Here is a 19,585-nt window from a genome sequence, read left to right as displayed (position 1 = left end):
AGAAGTACAAGAACTTGAAGGGAGAGGCTAGGAGGTAAGGAGGAGATAGGAGAGGAAAGGCAGGAGGTTTGGTTCACTCTGAAAGGGTTTAACTTGACACCAGGCAACAAAGACTTTTGGGGCAGGAGTGATGAGGTTGAGCTTTTTTATATTGTACTCTGCCCTCCCTGTAAAGGATAAGGAGGAGCAGGAGGATCAGTCAGGGTGATGGTGGTCTGGACCAAAGTAGCAAGAGTACAGGTGGAGAAAATCAGATGAGTGTGAGTTTAGGAGATGTGGGTAATTAACCGGATAAAGGGGCGTGCAGGAGAGGAGGAAGCAAGCATGACTTCCAGGATTCTGAGAGGAGTGACTTGGTGGCTAATGCGACCATTCATTGGGATGAGGAAGTTAGCAGGAGGAATAGGTTGGGATATGCTGATCACATGAGCTGCCCACCCAGGCAGCAGCTGAACACTCGGACTTGGAGTTTCAGAAAGAGACCTGGGTTGGACGTAAGGAAGCCTTAGGGAGGTAAAATGAAGGAAACAGTGGGCCAGAGACCACCCTGGTCCGATCCACTGCGGATCCGCTCTCTCCCTCCAGGTGGCACTACAGCCTCGCGCTTCTGAGGCCGGTTTTCCGAGCCGTGCGCTCTATGTACTGTGTTCACTGCTCTCGCGACCCGCCAACTCTAGGTCGCGCCGTCCTCGCTGGGCAGGATTTAGCTGGGGATGCAAACCTGGAGTGGCCTCCAGAAAGCGTGTCCAAGTCGTCCACGCGGCCAGCACATTCTTGGCAGCTCAGGGACCTCAGGGGTGGTGACGTAGTTGATGTGATCACCTGTCCCTTGGGCCGCCCCCAGGAACCAACGTGGGCAACGGATATAGGGGAAGGGCTAGAAAGGCAGTGCCTGGAGCAGGTATGCATGGAAAGACGACCACCGAGTCCAGACACCCAACGCCCTGGGAAAGGAATTTCCTGTCACCCGGGCCATCTCCGCGTGAGAAGCGAGTCGTGGACCCTTTAAGGCTCCATCTCCCTGACCTCCCCCACCCAGGACAGGCCGGGACACCCGGGACCTGACATTTGGCGTCTCCCAACGAGGGAGCTAAAAATAACCATGTAGGTTACTCCAGGCCATTGCTCCGCACCCACCCCGCGCGCCTGCTCGCGCTCTGTCTTGGGCTGTCCAAGTTCTCTCCCGGGCAAGTGTACCTGGCCCGTCCCCTCCTCTCGGACCCCGCCGTCCCAAGCCACCTCGCAGGGCTTTGAAGTCGCTCCTTCAGCCCCGAACTTTGGGCGGAGTCTTCACACTAAGAACAGACTCCCGGTCTCCCAGGACCTTTCTCTCAAAACTTCCCAGCGGAAGGTTGGCGGGAACGCTGAGGGGCGTGGCCTCACTGCCCAACCCAAGAGCTCTTGCCAAACTCTCAGACCCGAGCTCGGGGGGGAGTGGCCTTCTGGGGTGTGCGGGCTCCTGGCCAATGGGTGCTGTGAAAGGCGTGGCCCTGGGGGCTGCGGGGGCTCTTCGGGTCTTTTGCCCCCAGCCCAGCTCGGCCAGAAAACCAGGAGCTGTTCTCTGGCTTCTCGGCCTGTGACAGTGGGTCCCGCCGGGCCGGCCCTCCGCACATCGCTCCGGGACCCCCGTCGCCCCCGCGCCCTCTGTCCGCCAGCCTGGGGCCGCAGACCCCCAGTCGCCTCCCTCTTGTCTACGGCAGCTCTTGGCGTCTCCAGCTCCTAAGACAAGATGCCATCGGGCTTTCAACAGATCGGCTCCGAAGTAGGGTTTAGCATGTTGGGGCGGGACGGGGACACGGGTCCCGCTTTTCTCGGGTTGGGGTCGCGGTTGGGGTCAGCTAGGGGGCGGTCCTTGCTCAGGCCCAGGGGGTGGGGGTGGAGGACTGGCTATTTATACCAGGGCAGGACAACCCGTGACTGTCGGATTCCAATACCTCCAAGAGACAGAGTGGGTCTGGGGAACCATTCGGAGACACACGGGCCGTAGCTGGATTCTTCAAGTCCAGGGTTCGCCCGCTTCTCTAGTTTGCTGCGCGCTGAGCCAGGATCGGGAACACCCTGCCCTTGATCCAGCTTGAGAAAGCAGACCCCGGCAGGTCTTGCCCTCCAGAAGCTGTCGGTCTGTCCCGGATCGCCCGCAGTTTTTCGAGGACCGGAGGCTCTCCGTAGGCACCCCCACCCCCACTCTTGGCAGTCCTCCAGGACACTGAACTTTCCCTCGGCCCCATGGTTGGTGGAGGGTTAGAGGGGAGTGTCAGCCCTCCCTCCCCCAGCTCAGGTTTCCATTTCGAGACAGTCTGTGCCGCCAGCGATCAGCCACCACCGCCACCGCCCCTCACACCACCTTCCCGCCCCCATCCCTTGGGCAAGGCTCTCCCAGGCAAAAGCCGGCATGGCCCCCTGCCCTTCGTCGGAGCTTAGAGGGGGAAGGGAGGCCAGGGAGGAGACAGACAAGAACACAGGCCCGGAGGAACGACCGTGATGTCCTTTTGGGAATTGCCCTTCTTGAGCCTGTTGGGGGCTTCCAGGAGCCAGCAGAAAAGAGGAAAAGAGGACAGAGGCTGATGACAATAATGAATTTGTCACTTTATAAAACCAGCATTGTTGGGGATGCCGTTAACATTGTTAACATTTGATTTCGCTTTTCACACTTTCATTGACAGGTAGGCAAAGCAGGCAACACCAACCCTATCTATCTCCCCAGTCCGGAGTAGGGAAGTGACTTAGCCAAGGTCACACAAACCCAAACTCAGATCTCTTAAGGCCAAGCGTGTCCCAAGGTCACAGAGGAATTATGAGACTCAGGTCCTCAAACATTTCTCTGCCTGCGGGACTCACATCAGTTTCTCCTCCATGCCTTGGGACTCTCGGGTTCTTCCTGCTCTTGTTTACACTGAGATCTTCCAATGATTCCTAATATGGCCCACTTTCCCTCACCCAACATGTTGGATGGAACCCAGCACCTTAAAGCTCCCACTGGCCCTGGGCCCCTGGAGGAAGGAAAGAAGCCACGGTTGCATGTGACATGCCTCCTCTCTGCTTCCGCCTGCCCAGGATGGGGAGCCCCCTCAGCAGCGAGTCACTGGGACCCTGGTCCTCGCCGTATTCTCTGCTGTGCTCGGCTCCTTGCAGTTTGGCTACAACATTGGGGTCATCAATGCCCCCCAGAAGGTGAGGGGGCTACCACCCGCAGAATGGGGGGGTGCCTGAACAAGGCAAGGGGTGTTGCAGGAGAGTAGGGAAGGAGAAGTTGGCAGGGAATCATCGGCGTGCTGTCTCCCCAGGTGATTGAACAGAGCTACAATGAGACGTGGCTGGGGAGGCAGGGGCCCGAGGGACCAGGCTCCATCCCCCCAGGCACCCTCACCACCCTCTGGGCTCTTTCCGTGGCCATCTTCTCTGTGGGCGGCATGATCTCCTCCTTCCTGATTGGTATCATCTCTCAGTGGCTGGGAAGGTATGGGGCTGGAGGGCAAGGGTGGGGGAACAGGAAGGGAGACAGAGCACGGGGGCCAAATTCTCACAGCCCCACTCTGCCTGCCAGGAAGAGGGCAATGCTGGTCAACAACAGCCTGGCGGTGGTGGGGGGCGCCCTCATGGGCCTGGCCAACATGGCTGCCTCCTACGAGATGCTCATTCTTGGACGGTTCCTCATTGGCGCCTACTCAGGTACCCCGGGCGCTCTGGTCCTGCTTCATGCCTTGATCTCCCTCCCTCTCCCTGGGCTGGGGAATAGGAGTGGGCAGCTGCCCTCACAACCTCTCTCCTTCCCTCTGCCCAGGGCTGACATCAGGGCTGGTGCCCATGTACGTGGGGGAGATCGCCCCCACTCACCTTCGGGGCGCTTTGGGGACACTCAACCAACTGGCCATCGTCATTGGCATTCTGATCGCCCAGGTGACTAAACCTGGCCTCCTGGGGGGCTAGGCAGGGGGTTGGGATGGGGCTCTGTGGACAGGCTGAATGGCCTGCCCTCCCTCCCATGCTTCTCCCACAGGTGCTGGGCTTGGAGTCCATGCTGGGCACTGCCACTCTATGGCCAGTACTCCTGGGCACCACAGTGCTGCCTGCCTTCCTACAGCTGGTCCTGCTGCCCTTCTGCCCAGAAAGCCCCCGCTACCTGTACATCATCCGGAACCTGGAGGGACCCGCCAGAAAGAGTGAGCTTCCACGCCATCTTGCTAGCACCTGTCCTCCTCCCAGACCCTGTCTGCTCTCTCAGGCCTGACCCTCTTCACCTCCAGGTTTGAAGCGCCTGACAGGCTGGGCTGACGTGTCTGGAGCACTGGCAGAGCTGAAGGAGGAGAAACGGAAGCTGGAGCGTGAGCGGCCACTGTCTCTGCTCCAGCTCCTGGGCAGCCACACCCATCGGCAGCCCCTTGTCATTGCAATTGTGCTGCAGCTGAGCCAGCAGCTGTCAGGCATCAATGCAGTAAGTATGCAGCAGCCTCCAGGAAGGGCAAGGGTTAAGGAATGGCCCAAGAGGAGGGAGGAAGGGGGCAAGCCCCATCTGTTAAAATGCATGGTCAGTTCAGCTTGGTGTGGTTGCCAGGGAGGAAGGGACAGCCCCACCATCTCCTTTTCTTCTCCCTTACATCTAGGTTTTCTATTATTCAACCAGCATCTTTGAGACAGCAGGGGTAGGGCAACCAGCCTATGCCACCATAGGAGCTGGTGTGGTCAACACGGTCTTCACCTTGGTCTCGGTAACTGCTGGCCTCTGGAAGGGCTCCCACCACAGGCTTCACATCCCATCCACCCATCCCTCCCACTTCCTGAGCCCTGAAGGCCCCTCGTAAGCCCTGGCTCTCCCCACAGGTGTTCTTGGTGGAACGGGCTGGGCGCCGGACACTCCATCTCTTGGGCCTGGCAGGAATGTGTGGCTGTGCCATCCTGATGACTGTGGCTCTGCTTCTGCTGGTGAGACCTGGGGAGAGGGGAGGGGACCAGCGGCCCAAACCGTGGGAACTGCCCCAAGAGGCTCTGTGGGCAGCCAGGGCCATTCCTCAACGTCCATGCCTTCCACCCTGGGGTCAGCCGTGTGCCAGGACTATGGGTGTGTGCTCCCAGGGGACCCAGGCTGCACTTCCTCCTGCCCTGGGAGGAGGGTGGAGCACAATCCTGGCAGCCAGGTAGGACAGCCACTGTCTGGCCTCAGGAAGAGTAACTCCTAAACGCTCAGCTCTAGAACCAAGGGGGAATTGATAGCCCTAAGAGCAGAAAGACCAACCATATGTTCCCTCTGCCCTGGATCAGCACAGGGTGGCCAGCTGAATGTCAAGTGCTCAAGGGCCTGTTCTAACCAAGGGGGACAGCACCCCCTCCCACCCCCCTGAGCAGCTGGGAGTGGTAGATGCCGCTTTGCTGGGTTGAGGGAAAAGGAAGATCCAGAAAGATGTGACCTGAATTCTCCACCCTCCCTGCCTGGCTCCTAGGAGCGGGTTCCAGCCATGAACTATGTCTCCATCGTGGCCATTTTTGGCTTTGTGGCCTTCTTTGAGATTGGCCCTGGCCCTATCCCCTGGTTCATCGTGGCCGAGCTCTTCAGCCAGGGACCTCGCCCGGCAGCCATGGCTGTGGCTGGTTTCTCCAACTGGACGTGCAACTTCATCATTGGCATGGGTTTCCAGTATGTTGCGGTAGGTCCCCTGCGCCTGCCTCTGCCCCCATCTCCCTGTCAGCCAGAAAAGGGCAATTCATAGTTAGCCCAATTTCCAGCCAGCGTATCCCCCTCCTACAGACAGTCTAGGGGTCACTTTGGTGGATCATGGGGGTTCTGAAGACCAAGTACTCTGCCAGAAAGATCAAAGTAAAGAAGGGAGCTGAACTAGATTGGATAACAGGTGTCTTCAAAATAAAGTAGTGGCATAACTTAGACTAGGAATAAAATGATAACCTTCACATTAATACTGCAAAGGGCTGGGAAGCCACTCTGAGTGAAGTAACTCAGGATGTAGCGAGAGAGGACAACGCTAGGAGAGTTGGGGTTCAGAGAATTCTTTTATCACTAAGTTCTCCTGGTAATTTCCCTCACCCTGCAAAGGAGCCACCTGCGTTGTGCAGTATTCTAGCTCCCTGTGAAGGTCTTTAGTCCCTGGCTTGCCTGAGACCACCGGTTCCCTCCTCTCTGTCAACACTTCTTTCTCCACTGTCCCAGGATGCTATGGGTCCCTACGTCTTCCTTCTATTTGCGGTCCTCCTGCTTGGCTTCTTCATCTTCACCTTCTTAAAAGTGCCTGAAACCCGAGGCCGGACGTTTGACCAGATCTCAGCAGCCTTCCGCCGGACACCCTCCCTTTTAGAGCAGGAGGTGAAACCCAGCACAGAACTTGAGTACTTAGGGCCAGATGAGAATGACTGAGGGGCCAGGCTGGGGTGGGAGAGCCAGTTCTCTCGACCTGCCCAGAGACCCCCCTCCTTTCCTCTGCAGCACTTTAACCCTCTCTTCCCCGTTACTTCCAGGGTGGAGAAAACCCCTGCAGCCTGGTGGAATGGGGAAGCTGGAGGGGAGGGTGGTCTGAGCACCCCCTCATTCCCCTCGTGTGACTCTTGGATTATTTATGTGTTGTGGTTAGGCTGTGGCCACGGGATGGCCCATTCTCCCCTCTCACCTTCTCCTTCCTCCATAGCCACCCCCACCCCCGCCCAACCTCAGCTCCCAGATACTTCCGCCCCCTGCTGGAGGAGGGGGAGGGGAGGCGCTAGGACTGACTTTTTGGCCAGGGTGAACTGAAGCAGGACTGGAGAAGTCCAGTTCTTGCCACCTGGGACTCCTCCCACTCTGACACTTTCTCTGAATTCTTGCCACATAGGCTCTGGGTGACAGGGGGTCTGTCTTGACCTCTCTAGGGCAAAGGATGCACCTCCCCACCCCGCCCCCGCCCCAGGGTCTAACCTCATCTCCTTCACTGCAAGTTCAGTCCTCTCGCTCAGCCTTCCAGGGCGCTCAGCCTTCCAGGGCGGGAGGGAACATGCGTTCACCCGTGGTCAGAGGAAGGGACAGCGGGCTCCCCTCTAGACTCAGGGCTCTGGGCCACACCCCAGCTGCTCCCCAAGGCTGCCAGGTGGGGGCCCCAGCTCTTTCCTCCTCTCCCGTCCTGGAAGAGTGTTGTACCCACAGGCTTTTGACCAACTAAGGGAAAGAGGGATTTGAAAGGCTGCCTGTGAACACGGGGCTGGGAGGAGCCTTCAGATATTTTTGTATATGTTTCAAAAAAGAGGGGGCAGGGAGAAGAAACCGAAGGTCTGTTGTACTAAATGTATATATAGAGATCCATATATAAAGTCACTGTATGAGATGAGCGTCCTGTTGTGTGGAGGTACCCAAGATGGGACCATGGCCACCACCCCACACCCTGCCTCCTCTCCATCCTGCCTTAGTTCAAGGTTGCAGAATCCTCTGGGTGCTGTCACTCATGCCCCCACTGACAGTTTTAGTCACTGCTTTTATTAATAGTCATAAATGCTCAGGTAAGTTGTGGCCGGAAGTGCCAGATGCTGCTCTAGGCACTTCGGGAAACACTCAACTCTGCCAGGAGGTCATAGCCCATTTCACAGATGGGAAAAGGGACTCACAGGGATGAAAGCATTTGTACAGAGCCACCCAGCTAGAAACGGGGAACAAGAGCTGGAGAGCAGGCCCTGCCCACCACCCCCCATCCTCCTCCCCCAACTTCTACAGCAAGGTACCAGCCAGGCTCCCTCAGGCTCCAAACAGAAAAAAGGCAGAGACCAAGACAACAGGAAAGCCTGTTTTTGTTTTTATTGGAGGCTCAGGTGGCACATGACAGTTCATAAAAAGACTTCAGAGGTAGGGGGTAGCAGGGAAACAAAAAATAAACTGGGGTGGGAAAGAAAAACAACCAGGAGGAGGTAAGAGCTGGCTGGTTCCTTCTCAGCCTGATTTAGGGGAGGGAGTTGGTGCCTCTGAACAAGAAGGATCGATTCCCTTCCTTCAACCCTTGGTAAGGGAGAGAGGGGGGGAAAAAAAGGCTGTTGCTTTGGCCCTCCTGAGTCTCAAGGAAAAAGGGGAAAAGCTGGTGTTTCGATGTCATGAATTATGGGAAAGGGGGGAGGGAGGTGCTGGGTAAGATACAGGTCAGTTGGAAAAACTGGCAGATACACCTGAGAGGAAAAGAGATGGAAGAATCACCACCAGCAACTTGTCATTCCCAGACCCCCACCCTCTTGGTACCTGACATGGGCCTGTGCCACCCACAGGCAGCCACTCACCAGATGGTGGCTCTGGGTGTCCTTTGAGTTGGAATCACTCCAGTATGGTGGTTGGGGGGTCCCCACTGTTGATGGGGGCTGAGGTCTACAGAGAACAAGGTGGTGCACTGAGACCGTCTGGTTTTTTGGAGCCCTCAAAATCAACTTTCTCCTCCCTTTGCTCTTCCCGTTCCTCCCCCAATTCACATCCAAGAGCTGGTGCTATGGCCCCAAGCAGAGCTGAGTGGGAGTCTGCAGAGGGTGACACAGGCTTGATTGCCTCTGTTGGAGTTTCCTGGTGGGTGGGGGTGCCTGTCAGGGGTGGACCCAGCAGGACTAGCTTTTGGGAGCAGGGCCAGGAGAAGGGGCACGAAGAGTGGAAATGGAAGGGTAAAGAAGATAGAAGTGGGGCAGAAGGGAGAGGGAGAAGCTGGCTCCAGCCTTTTCTTTCCTTCTCCTCTGCAACTCACACCCCCTACCGACAGTCCAAGGTCCTTACTTCCGGGGCTGTGGGCTGCCTGGGTCCAGGGGGCTGCTGCCGTCTCCGCTGGAAGTAGGGGCGGTTTCGTGGGCGCTGGGGCTCAGGCCGGGAACCGTCAGTGGGGCCTTGGCTGGGCTTGGTCTCACCATCTCCACCTTCTGTGGTAGGCTGCTGGGGGGGCCTGGGGCGGAAAGGCCTGGAGAGAGAAGCGAAGACCCTGAAGGGACAGGAGCCCAGTGTGGACTAAGTTCCTGCCTGCCAGGACCCCCCAGCAGAGGTAGACTAGCCAGCCTCCCCATCCCCACCCCACCCCAGGGGCGCCTGCTTCCACCTGGGCACCTAAGCAGTAATGGCTCAGATACCCAGCCCCCCTCACCCTAGCTTCAGGCCCTTCCTGCTTCCCATCCTCCTGTCCCCATCCAGGCTGGTGAAGGCGAAGAGGCACCCAGGAGAGGCAGTCTTACCTTCGGTACCTGGGCCTGAATCTGGGTGGGGGGACCCGCTCATCTCCTTGCTGTTGGTCACCCTCCAACGGAGCTGTCTCTTTGGGTTCTACCGCATCAGTACCCTGGGGACACAAAGGCCCAGGTGAGCCCAGGGGCACCCCCAGTTCTTCCCAGCCCACCCTTCCACTTCCCCTGGGGACTCTGGTCTCCAGCCTCACCCACTCCCGCTCCTTTCCCAGGACTCGGGCAGCTGGTTCCCATGTTCCCAGTTCCCCTCACCTCGATGGACTGCTGCTGGTTGGGGGGCCGAGGGCCTCGCACAAAGCGCCGGCGGTAGAAGAAGGGCAGTGGGCGGCGGCGTCTGGGCCGCTGCCCAGGGTCTTCAGCTCGCTCCCCTTTGCTGCCTGGTTCTGTCCCGCCTGACGGAGCCTCTGCCACCATGGGTGGCGGGGCAGCTGGGCGGGGCCGGGGGATGAATCTGCGGAACCTACGTCGGTTGGGGGCAAAGCGGCTGCCCTTCACGGGCACACCTCCGGGCCCAGTCACATTAGCCGCTTCTGCACCCTGGTTAGGAGGTGGAGAGGGACTGGTGAGAAGTTGCTCCAGTGACAGACGCACAACATTCTCAGTTTTGAGTCCTGGTCTTCCTGTCCTTCCAGCTAAAGGCCCCTCTCCAGCTTTCCCCCAGCTCCTCTAACTTCCAGTTCTTTCCACCCTCCTCTAGGGGAACAGCAGTGGGTGTTCGGGCCCTTCTAGGAGGGGCCACATCTGCCACTGGTCCTTTTGAAGCAGCTGCTTACTGGACCATCTTAAGGTTTAGACTGGAGGTAGGGGTAGAGGTGGAGAAAGAGGGCTGACTGGCAAGCCTTGCCCTCATGGAGGGCTGGCTCTGAGAGGAGACGGTGGTCCAGGGCCCTTGATGGAGAACAGACATGGGAGTGCTTGGTGAACTACAAAGAAACTCAGATGTTACTGACTGGTGACAGGGACACGTTCTTTAGGACATCCCATAGAGTGGCAAGAGTGTTAAGGATGACAATGTCTGTGTGAGGACAAGTCCCGGGCCCACAGCCTGGGCTGTCTGGCCAGGGGAAGAGCTGGCCTCAGGAGGCCAGAGCCTGGGGGCCCTCCAGGCCGCCCTCCCACAGCTTGGTGGACTCTGCATCCCACCGCAGCTCCCGAACCTTCTCTCCTTCCACAACATCGAACTCCACAGTCTCCCCATCTCCAACGCTGCGCAGAAACTTCCTGGGGTTGTTTCTTTTAATAGCTGTCTGGTCAGGGAAAGGGTGGGAGAAAGGTGAAGACAGCAAGCTGGGAGTCCCATAGCCCTGCGGGTCCCCCACCCAACTTTTTCTTTTCAGCGTTTTACTGGTGGGCCTAGGCTGGAGGGCAGAGCGAGGAGAAGGGAGTCAAAGTTTAGCGGGGGAAAAGCTATCAACTAGGGGCCTCAGCACAATTGTGCAGTTACCACCATCCCCAGCACACATTCCCTCCTCTCTTGACTGCTCAGGGATTTCAGGAAGGGGAGCAAGAAACATGAACTCGGAAGCAGAACAAAAAGCCAAGATAGTCTTAAGTTGCAAAGTGGGTAAAACATACTATTCTTACCTCAATCCCACTGAAAGCACTTTCCACCAAAGCAGTGGTTCTCAAACTGCGTGTGCATCAGAATCACCTGGAGAGCTCATTAAAACAAACTGCTGGCCGCTCCGCCAGGCCAGGTTGATTGGCTAGGTCTGAGGTAGGCCTGAGAATTTGGCTGGCAGGTGATGCTGCTGGTGCGGGGACCACACTTTGAGAACTAGTGCATCCAAGTAGCGCTGGCCTGTGTCCCTTCCCACGGACACCGCCTTGATTAATTCCCAGGGTGTTAACAGGTCCTGGCGTGTGATGCCCAAGGGGCAACAGGTACATTGCTTGCAGACAACCCAGCACAAGTGGGGCCAATGCAGTGAATACAGGCACCTGGGGCAGATGGAGGGGGGAACTATTTCCTGGTGGGCATGCTGCTTCCAGGTAAAAGCTGGAGAAACATGATCTATGCTGCTTAGAATAATGAAGGCCAAAGAGGGTGGGTTCCTGCCCTCGGAAAGCCAACCTAGCTCTTACCTGGTGAACAAAGACATCCTCCTTGGTGTCATTCCTGCAGAACAGGATGGGTTGTTAGGGGTGACTTTGCTGAGGTGCTCACCTCCACTGAAGCCTCTCAAGCTGCCCATTCCTAAGCTCCAAGGGCCCATCCTCTCCACCTTATGTGGCTACTTGAGGTTAGACTGGGCCCTCCCCCTGAAGATGGGATGAAAAGAATATTCCTAAGCCTCCATGAAAAACCTGGGCTTCACCAGGAAAAGGCAGAGCAGGGGGAGGCAAAGGCACCTTGAAGGAGCTGGGCCAGCTTTTACCTGCCGAGCACGCCACCCTCTACCCCAGGGCACCTTAGAACCTGGTAGTGCTGGGTGTAACTGTCTCTAGCCAGCAACCCCTCTTCCCCAATCCACATCAAGGGTGGAAAATTCCACTCTGTTTCCTTTCTTCTACAGTCAAGGAGGAAGAAAAGTAGGGACAGGGGTAGAAGTGCAGAACAAGTTTGAGGAGGGGACATGTTAAGAACTGGCTCCAAATAGCCACAAAACTTTATTTTCAGCCTGGAGGTTAACCCCAGGGTCAGGCCCCCTCTCAGCACACCAAGAAATCAAGGGTGAGAGATTGTTCGATCATTCTGTCACCACCTCGCCCATCACTCCAGTTTATCCTAGCACCCCAATGAGGGGGGGGGGGGAATGGAGAGGTTTTCCTTCAGAACTTCCCAGGAGTCTTCAGTTTCCAGAATTAGAGAGGGACCATTCCCTAGAACAAGTGTTCTAGCTTTAAAGCACTTGGATCTGCACAAAGGTCAGCCTGCTAAGAGGGAACCAGGGCCTCCCAGGAGGGCTGGGCTGGGCAGGGTGCCTGGGCTGCGGAAGGGCCCACTGGGGGAGACCTCAGCTCAGAATCCCAGAATCTGCCACCACAGCCCCTCCCAGTGCCAGAGGGGGTGGGGCTGCCTAACTGAAGGAAAGCAGCATCCGCAGGCTGGGCTGGTGCTTTCCTTCCCCAACCCCCACCAGACTCAGTTCCATCAGGTGGGGGATTCAATGAGCTAACAGCTCTCTAAGGGAGATGAGTTATGGGAATGCTATGTGTGCTGCCGGAAACAGGAAATGAGTGAGGATTCCAGCCCAGAGGCACGGAGAGCAGGTACATTCTGCCCCAAAGGTGGTGGCAAACTAAACCAGGTGACACAGACAAGCTGAAAGGGTCAGAGCCAGGTTTGCCAACTTCCTAGATCATTAACCCTCTGCTGCCCTTGAAGATGTGGAGGAGGCTTCATCTTGCCCACATCTGTGCTGTGGTTAAAGACTTTCAATCAGTGTCAGCTGGACACTGCAACCATGTGCCTTGGTAGGGATAGAGATGAGGTTGGGAAGATGTCCAGTCTTACAGGCCACTTTGGAAGAGACCCATTCCACCCCCTCCCTGGGTTCCTCAGATACCTGTTGATGAATCCGTAACCATTCCGCACGTTGAACCATTTGACAGTGCCCAGGACTTGGATTGCTGCCAGGCAAAGATGCAGTGGGGGCAGTAAGATGGGGGAAGAGATGGAGCTGCACTCAGCTTTGAGACACTCCAAACATCTAACCTACCTCCCTATTACCTATTAAGCTTAACTCACGCCAACCAGGTTTTCACCCAGTAGCGTCAAAGCATCCTTAAGTTCCACTAAATGGAAGCGCCCACAGAGCGCGGCTCAGGCTTTGAAAACTCTTCGATTCTAAGGCATGTTCCTCATATCCTACAAATTCAGGCCCTTCACCTAGAACCAGGTACTCACCTGGTCCACGAAGTTCCGCCCTCAAGTCATAACTGAGGATCTTTCTAGCCCTCTCAATGTAAGGGTCCCTAGTGCACCTTCCTGCCGGGCTCAGAGATTTACGGAGTACTAACCCGAGTCAACAAGGCTGTCTCCCGCCCCCGGGGCGTGGCCAGACACTAACTGGGCCTGCCCACCATACCCTCCCGCCCAGAAAGATACGGCAGGGTTTCCCACCAGGGGAACCCACTTCAGTCCGCTGCGCCCAGCCTAGGTAGTCCTTTGAGCCTCTGGGCCAGACCGGCCTTCAGCTTTCAGGACCCTGCCGGGCTCCACGATGCCCCTCCCCCAGCCCGCCAACCCGTCAGAGCCGTCCTGGCGCGCGCCCCTCCCCTCACCCAGCACCGGCTTGTCCGCCTGACTTCGGGCCTGGGTAGCGGGGGTCCCCGAGGCCGTCGTTGCCGGGTTGCCAGGGGTGCGGGGGCCTGGCGCCGAAGGGGTCCCAGCAGCAGGGCCCGAGGCGGCTCCGACCCCGCCGCCACCCGCCCCGCCGCCTGTTTTCTGTGGCTCCCCTGCAGGCACGGGGACCACCACCGCTACCACCCCTGCCGCCGTCGCGGGCACCGTCGCCGCGGGGGCCGCTGTCGCCACCACCGCCGCCTCCGCCTCGCTCATCCCACCGGGTCCGGTACCGGCCCCCGCCGCCACCTCCTCCTCCGCCGCCGCCGCCGCCACCGCCCCGGCCCCTCCCCCAGGCTCGCGAACCCGCCGCGCCTCTCGGTCCTCGCGCCCCGAGCCTCGCCCGCACGCCTGCAGCGGGCCGTGAGCGGAAGCCAATCGCAACCTTCAGCGGCGCCGCGCGCAGGCCCCGCCTCCCGGCCACAGGCCAATCCTAGCCGAACAGCCCCCGGGCCCGCATGCCGGCCCCGCCTCCCAGACTTCGCTCAGGGACCGAGGCCCCCGCCCGCAGCCCTGTAAGTACACCTGGGCCCCGCCCCATGCCGTCACGTGACCGACCCCAGCTCAAACCATTGGTCGACGGCCTCTTTCCCCTCCCCCCCCGCCCCTTTCCACCGGCCGCGGGAAATCAAACGGGCTGGGCGCTCCCCAACCGCCACCTGGTCTCTGCGCGGAGGGGCGAGGCAGGGGCGCGCAGCTCCAACGTTGCCCCTGAGGACCCGGGTTGGGGACCGGAGCCCGGAGCCTCTGTCCTGGCTGTGTGCGGCACTGCTCACCTACACCCTCAAGACCGCCCTTGCCTTTCTTCCAGTCCGCCCCACCCTCTCCCTAGAGGATGCTCCTCACACACTGGCCTGCGGGATCAGCCCTCGGGGCTAGCTGGACTTTCCCAGCTCACGGTTACTCTCACAAGCCGGGGAATGTCACTTTTTATTTTGTTTTTGAAGTACAATTGACATACATCAAAATGCACAACTTGTCGCTGAGTTTTGATAAACGTGTTCATCCATGTAATCAACACCCTAATCGAGGCTTTTTTTCCCTCGCCCCGGGAGGTTCCCTCCAGACCCTTCTAGGTAGGCCCAACCTCCCCACAGACCACAGCTGTTCTGACGTTTTCCACCGGAGAACAGTTTTAAGGTCCACGGTGCTCGGCGCTGTGGTCCCTGGAGGGGCGGAGTTTCCCTCTCCAGCTCCCTGTCCTCTCCCAGGCTTCTCCCTCCACCTTCTTTCTTTTATCCAACTGGCCAGGCTCTTCGGACTCAAGGCAGTTTCCTCTGCTTAGAACAAGTCCTCCGTTTCTCTCAGGGTGACTTCTTCAAGTACCAGCTTACATATCACTGCTCACATCATCCTTTTTTTTTTTTTTGTATATATATGACATTTTTGGAAATACGAAGTTGCTTACTTAGCTATTCCCTCCCCCGACCCTCCGCAACTAGACTATGAACGCCACAGCAAGAAGAGCCTTGTAGTTACGCCTGACGCCTGTAACAGTGCCTGGCACAACATAGGCGCTCAGTATTTCTTGAGCAATTAAATGGTCACCATTCCACAGATGAGAAGACAGAGGCTTGCCCCAGTCTTCTCGGGAGGCCGGGTGTCCGGCCAGGGTGCCGCAATCTCCCAGAAGTATTCAGCTTCAGAAGTGGTCTACCTGACCTGCGGAGGAAGCGGCCGGAGCTGGGCAGAGCCTATTTTTTAGCCTGGACAGCACTCCCCGGGGCAGCACAAGTGTCCCCACTCGCCACCCGGCGCCACGTGAGTTTCTCGAGTCTGGGTGTCCCTAGCCAGGCCGACGTCCGCTTTCCAGCGGCGGCCGCTGCCAATCCCGGTGCCGGCGCGCCCTCTGCCGGCCGCTCCGGAGGCCACCCGCCCCGGCTTCCTTCCTGTGCTTCCACCAGCTGCCCGGCCCGCCCCACCGCTTCGGCCCTTTCCAAGTTGAGGATTCTGTTTCCCAGGGCATCGGGCACAGTGGACGGAAAGCGAGAAAAGATGAGAAAACAACTAAATCAAGACGAGGCCGTGAAGGATGCAGAAGTGACTACCTTCCCTTCGACTACTAAGGACCGATTTACCTGTGTCCAGCCCTGAGCTCAAGGAATGGGTAAAACAGGAGATCAGGGCTGGAAGGAGCAGACCAGATAAATCACACTTTGACCCTGGCAACCAAAGAATCGCATGGAAGGTACAGAGGGAGCTCAGGTGTGAACTGGTTAACTGTAAGTTTAGAGGGTGAGAGAGAGGAAGCTCACAGGAAGAGTGAAAGACTTGTTTGTAATAATATTAAAAATACACCCGGAGATCAGGGTTGGCGGTGCTGCAAGAAAGTACTCCGGGGCTGGCAACATGGAGGCATGAAACACTTAGACATAACAACAGTTACATGTTCTCTGTCCCCGTGGATAAGAAGTAGCAGATGCCAACAGAGAGATGCAATTAATACCCCTGTTCAGTTGAAGGGTTTGTGCATGTAATTTTCTGGTTATTTAAGTCTTTTTAAGTGCCATAGATAACAAGGGCTCCAGGCATTCTGGTGAAAAGGCATCCTCCTTTTTCTGTCCCTCTTCTCCCCACCTGAAGTCTGGTCTAGCTTGTTCACTGCTAAAAAATTTAAAAATTAAAACCAAAGCCCTGGGAGAGGGTATAGCTCAAGTGGTAAAGTGCATGCTTAGCATGCGTGAGGTCCTGGGTTCCATCCCCAGTACTTCCTCTAAAAATAAATAAAAAAGCTAATTACCCTCCCCCAAAAAAGGAAAAAAACAACAAAAAAACAAAATTTCTGCCTCCTTAACCCTTGCCCTCTACCTTTCCATCAGTATAGCACCAAACTTCCTGAAAGCAGTCTTTACTGTTTCTAGTCTCTTTCACACCCCACCAACCCAAATCTGCTTTCTGCCCCCACCACTCCACTTAGATGGCTTCAGCTGTGGTCCATACTCCTTATGTTTTTTTTTTAATTGTGGGGGGTAATTAGGTTTATTTATTTGTTTATTTATTTTGGAGGAGGTACTGGGGATTGCACCCAGGACCTCCTGCATGCTAAGCATGTGCTCTACCACTTGCACTATACCCTCCCCCCACACCCTTTTCTTAACTGAGACATTCAGGGCATGGATCTGGGTTCCCTTTCAACTCCATCCACAGACATTTTCCTGGTGAAGCTTCCACAGCCTAACCTTCCCCTATGCCCTCATCCTCTCCTTCTGTGCCTTGTTCTCCACTAGCCTCCATCTTTCCTGGATTGTCTTCCCCTGCCGCCTGCCTTCTGTAGGTCATGTATCCATCCATTCGCCTGGTTTTGGTGACCACCTGCTACTGATGGCTCTTCAACCTGTGTCTCCAGCCCTGAGTCTTTCCCACTGTCTAGCCGCCTCTGAGCCAGGCATTCTCTAGCCAGTTGCTCCTCAGGCTTCTGAAATTTAAGTCCCCGTCTAAGTTCCTTTTTCGTCCCTCCCACGCTGAGTTGTGTCACCACTTAACCCACAGACAACCATTCTTTAGTGCCCACTCCTCATTTGTAGAACAGTTTCCCCTGGGTGCCCAGGCTCAGCACAGCAAAGGTGAAAGTTTATGGTATCAAACTGAGCTAATATTTGACAGATTGAAAATATGCTGTTGCCTCTGTCCCCTAGTACCAAACACTCCCAGCAACTTTCCCCTCCTACTTTCTCAATGCAGCCTGAATCAGTTTTCTTCTTCCTCTCTCTTCTAATACCTGCTCTATTATTTTTCAATTGCTCCCTAGAGAATGTTCCGTACCTCCAGCCTCCCTCTCCTCTTCTCCCGTTTGATAGCTCTGCCCTCCCCTTTTCCAGGCTCTGCTCGGACTCTGCCAAATCCTTGACCTTTTCTCCACCCTCTGCCTCCTGTCCTAGCTTCTCTATCTGATATTACTAACTGCCTCCTTCTTGAAACCTCCTCCAATATCTTTTTTTTTAACCTAATAACAGTAAGAGTTAATATTTATTGACTAAATAGCACTGAGTTATTTACTGAGGACTTAGTATGAGCCACCTGCTGTGTTAAGCACTTTAAATATCTTCATTTGCTCCTTACAATGGCCCTGGGAAGTGGATACTTTTAAAATTATACCCACTCTTCAAATAAAGAAACAGGATATAGTGGAGTTAAGCAACCAGCTTAAAATCACACAGCTGTGGAACAAGCCACGCTGGGAATCAAATGCAGATCAGCCTTGGAATCTGGATTTTATTCTAAGAGTGATGGGAAGTCTTTGAAGGGTTTTAAAAGGAGGAGTGAATGATATGGTCTGATGCATTTTTCAAAATAAACTAATTTTTAAAGCTGTTAGGGGTGAGGGGTATAGCTCGGTGGTAGACCACATGCCTAGCATCCACGAGGTCCTGAGTTCAATCCCCAGGACTTCCATTAAAAGTAATTAATTAATTAATTAATTAACTTTCAAGAAAAAAAAAGCTGTGTTAGAGTCACAGCAAAATTAAGCAGACAATACAGAGATTTCTCATCTACCCTCTGTCCCCACGCACACACCACCTCCCCTACTTGATTTATGTTTTTAAAATATTACTTGGCTGCTCTGGGGATAATAAATTGGGGGGAGGCAGAGGAGATGGGGGTCGTGGATGAGTGTGCTGGCAGTGAGGCTGGAGAGAAGGGGGCCAGTTTGAAATATGCTTTGGAAATAGTGTCTACAGGGCTTGGTGGTGGACTGGATGTGGGGTTGAGGGAAAGGGAATCAAGGAATCTAGGTTTTTAGCTTGAACGTAGGCGGATGATGACGCTATTATTTCAATGAGAAACCCTAGAAGAGGAACGTAGTCAGGAACTTGATTTAGGGCTTGTTTGAAACATCCCAGAGGAGAGCTCAGTCAGGCAGCTGGAGGCATGAATCTGCCACTCAGGAGAAAGCTGGGGCTGGAGTCACGCATTTGGAGCCCTGAGCACAGACGGGATTCAGAGCCCTAGATCTGGGTGATCTCTGGGAAGTAAGTGTTGAGCTCGCTGTTCTCATGAGGAAGAGACAGTCCCAGAGAGACCAAGTGACTGGGCCAAAGTTAAACAACATGAGTGGCCCAAGGGTGGGAAGAGCATGACTGTGTTGGGAAGTACAGGAGGCCTGAAGGGGCTTTGGAGGGAACAGCGGGGAGAGGTAGGTTGGAACCTAGTTCTGGCCGACTTCTAATCCAGGCAAAAATGTGTCCTGATTCCAGAGGCCCCTGAATGATGTCTAAAGCCCTTTATTGGATTCTTCTGGGTAGAACTGAATCATCCCAGAGAACTGATGCCCTTGGTGGGAATTTAGTCCTCCCTGGCAGGCTCCAGAAGGCAGTGAGATGAGAGGGATGTTTTTCTGGACAGGCAGCTCTTTCGGGCCTCTCAGATTAAACTCTGACTTTACAGCTCAGTCTGGGGATCCCAGGCAGCCCCCAAGATGGACAGCTCAGATGAACAGCAGGGCAGATTTGGAGAACTTTCTCTTCCTTCAGGGTTGGCAGGAGGGGAGACTCCATCTTCTCTAAATAAGCAGGAGACTTGGGCCTGGCCTCAGGCAGGGGGATCCTCTTTCTTGTCCAAGTTCCACCTCTAAGGCCGGTTTCCCCTTTGTAGAGACTAGGATTTGGTGAGTCCCAGCATCTCTGAGTTGCCCAGCACCCTTTTCCTTCCAAGAACAAATTGGGGGCACCAGGACCAAGAAGAATCAGATATTCCAAGCTGGACTGAGCATCCTGAAGAGGAAGGGAGGCGAACACAGGACAGAGAATGGCATGCCAGTGGGTCTCAGGCCTGCTTCCTGGCTGGTCTTGACAAGGTGACCTTGAAGTGTGCCCTGAGTATATTCTTTAATCTCTAACTTTAAACTCACATCTCACTGTTTTTTTATTTTCTGGGGTTTTTTTTTGAGATGTAATTGACATATAACATTATATTAGTTTCAGATGTATAACAATGATTTGATCATTTGCTATATGTTTATACTGCACAATGATTATCACAAATATCTAGTGCACATTCATCATACATAGTTACAAATTTTTTTCCTTGTGATGAGAACTTTTAAGATCTACTCTCTTAGCAACTTGCAAATCTACAATACGGTGTCCTTAACTATAGTCACCATGCTGTACATTACATCCCCAGGACTTATTT

The 19,585-nt window shown here is 55.5% G+C and overlaps 2 protein-coding genes across 5 annotated transcripts; one reads left to right on the top strand and one right to left on the bottom strand.

Annotated features, from left to right (window-relative positions):
* Nucleotides 1-1,342: 1,342 nt before the first annotated feature.
* On the top strand, nt 1,343-9,356 carry SLC2A4 (solute carrier family 2 member 4). 2 transcript variants are annotated; one of them, XM_074342305.1, is made up of 11 exons: nt 1,343-1,762; nt 3,055-3,171; nt 3,285-3,457; nt 3,545-3,669; nt 3,782-3,897; nt 3,998-4,160; nt 4,245-4,432; nt 4,602-4,706; nt 4,819-4,920; nt 5,436-5,639; nt 9,116-9,356. In XM_074342305.1, the coding sequence occupies exons 1-11, from the start codon at nt 1,730-1,732 to the stop codon at nt 9,173-9,175; spliced, it is 1,386 nt and encodes a 461-aa protein (XP_074198406.1). In that variant the 5' UTR covers nt 1,343-1,729; the 3' UTR covers nt 9,176-9,356. The 2 variants fall into 2 exon arrangements, with proteins under 2 accessions (XP_074198406.1, XP_010964191.2); XM_010965889.3 differs by lacking the exon at nt 9,116-9,356 and adding an exon at nt 6,158-7,298 and having other exon boundaries at nt 1,366-1,762.
* Nucleotides 7,754-13,833, bottom strand: YBX2 (Y-box binding protein 2). 3 transcript variants are annotated; one of them, XM_074342308.1, is made up of 9 exons: nt 13,393-13,832; nt 12,675-12,738; nt 11,251-11,284; nt 10,323-10,412; nt 9,418-9,702; nt 9,157-9,260; nt 8,711-8,909; nt 8,233-8,317; nt 7,754-8,124 (listed from the first exon to the last, which is right to left on the bottom strand). In XM_074342308.1, the coding sequence occupies exons 1-8, from the start codon at nt 13,667-13,669 to the stop codon at nt 8,267-8,269; spliced, it is 1,104 nt and encodes a 367-aa protein (XP_074198409.1). In that variant the 5' UTR covers nt 13,670-13,832; the 3' UTR covers nt 7,754-8,124; nt 8,233-8,266. The 3 variants fall into 3 exon arrangements, with proteins under 3 accessions (XP_074198409.1, XP_074198411.1, XP_074198410.1); XM_074342310.1 differs by having other exon boundaries at nt 8,711-8,888; XM_074342309.1 differs by lacking the exon at nt 7,754-8,124 and having other exon boundaries at nt 8,184-8,317; nt 13,393-13,833.
* Nucleotides 13,834-19,585: the final 5,752 nt, after the last annotated feature.

Source organism: Camelus bactrianus, chromosome 16 (genome assembly GCF_048773025.1).
Source record: "Camelus bactrianus isolate YW-2024 breed Bactrian camel chromosome 16, ASM4877302v1, whole genome shotgun sequence".
NCBI lineage: Eukaryota > Metazoa > Chordata > Mammalia > Artiodactyla > Camelidae > Camelus > Camelus bactrianus.
The sequence above is the reverse complement of the archived record's forward strand: the minus strand, read 5'-3'. Positions and strand labels throughout refer to the sequence as shown.

Excerpts from the sequence above, each read along its gene's own strand:
- SLC2A4 (XM_010965889.3), top strand. The coding sequence starts at position 1,730 with ATGCCATCGGGCTTTCAACAGATCGGCTCCGAA. Across the intron at positions 3,670-3,781 it reads CCTCATTGGCGCCTACTCAG|GGCTGACATCAGGGCTGGTG; the intron begins GTACCCCGGGCG and ends CCCTCTGCCCAG. Across the intron at positions 5,640-6,157 it reads TGGGTTTCCAGTATGTTGCG|GATGCTATGGGTCCCTACGT; the intron begins GTAGGTCCCCTG and ends CCACTGTCCCAG.
- YBX2 (XM_074342309.1), bottom strand. The coding sequence starts at position 13,669 with ATGAGCGAGGCGGAGGCGGCGGTGGTGGCGACAGCGGCCCCCGCGGCG. Across the intron at positions 12,739-13,392 it reads GGCGGACAAGCCGGTGCTGG|CAATCCAAGTCCTGGGCACT; the intron begins GTGAGGGGAGGG and ends TTTGCCTGGCAG. Across the intron at positions 8,910-9,156 it reads TTCAGGCCCAGGTACCGAAG|GGTCTTCGCTTCTCTCTCCA; the intron begins GTAAGACTGCCT and ends CTGTCCCTTCAG.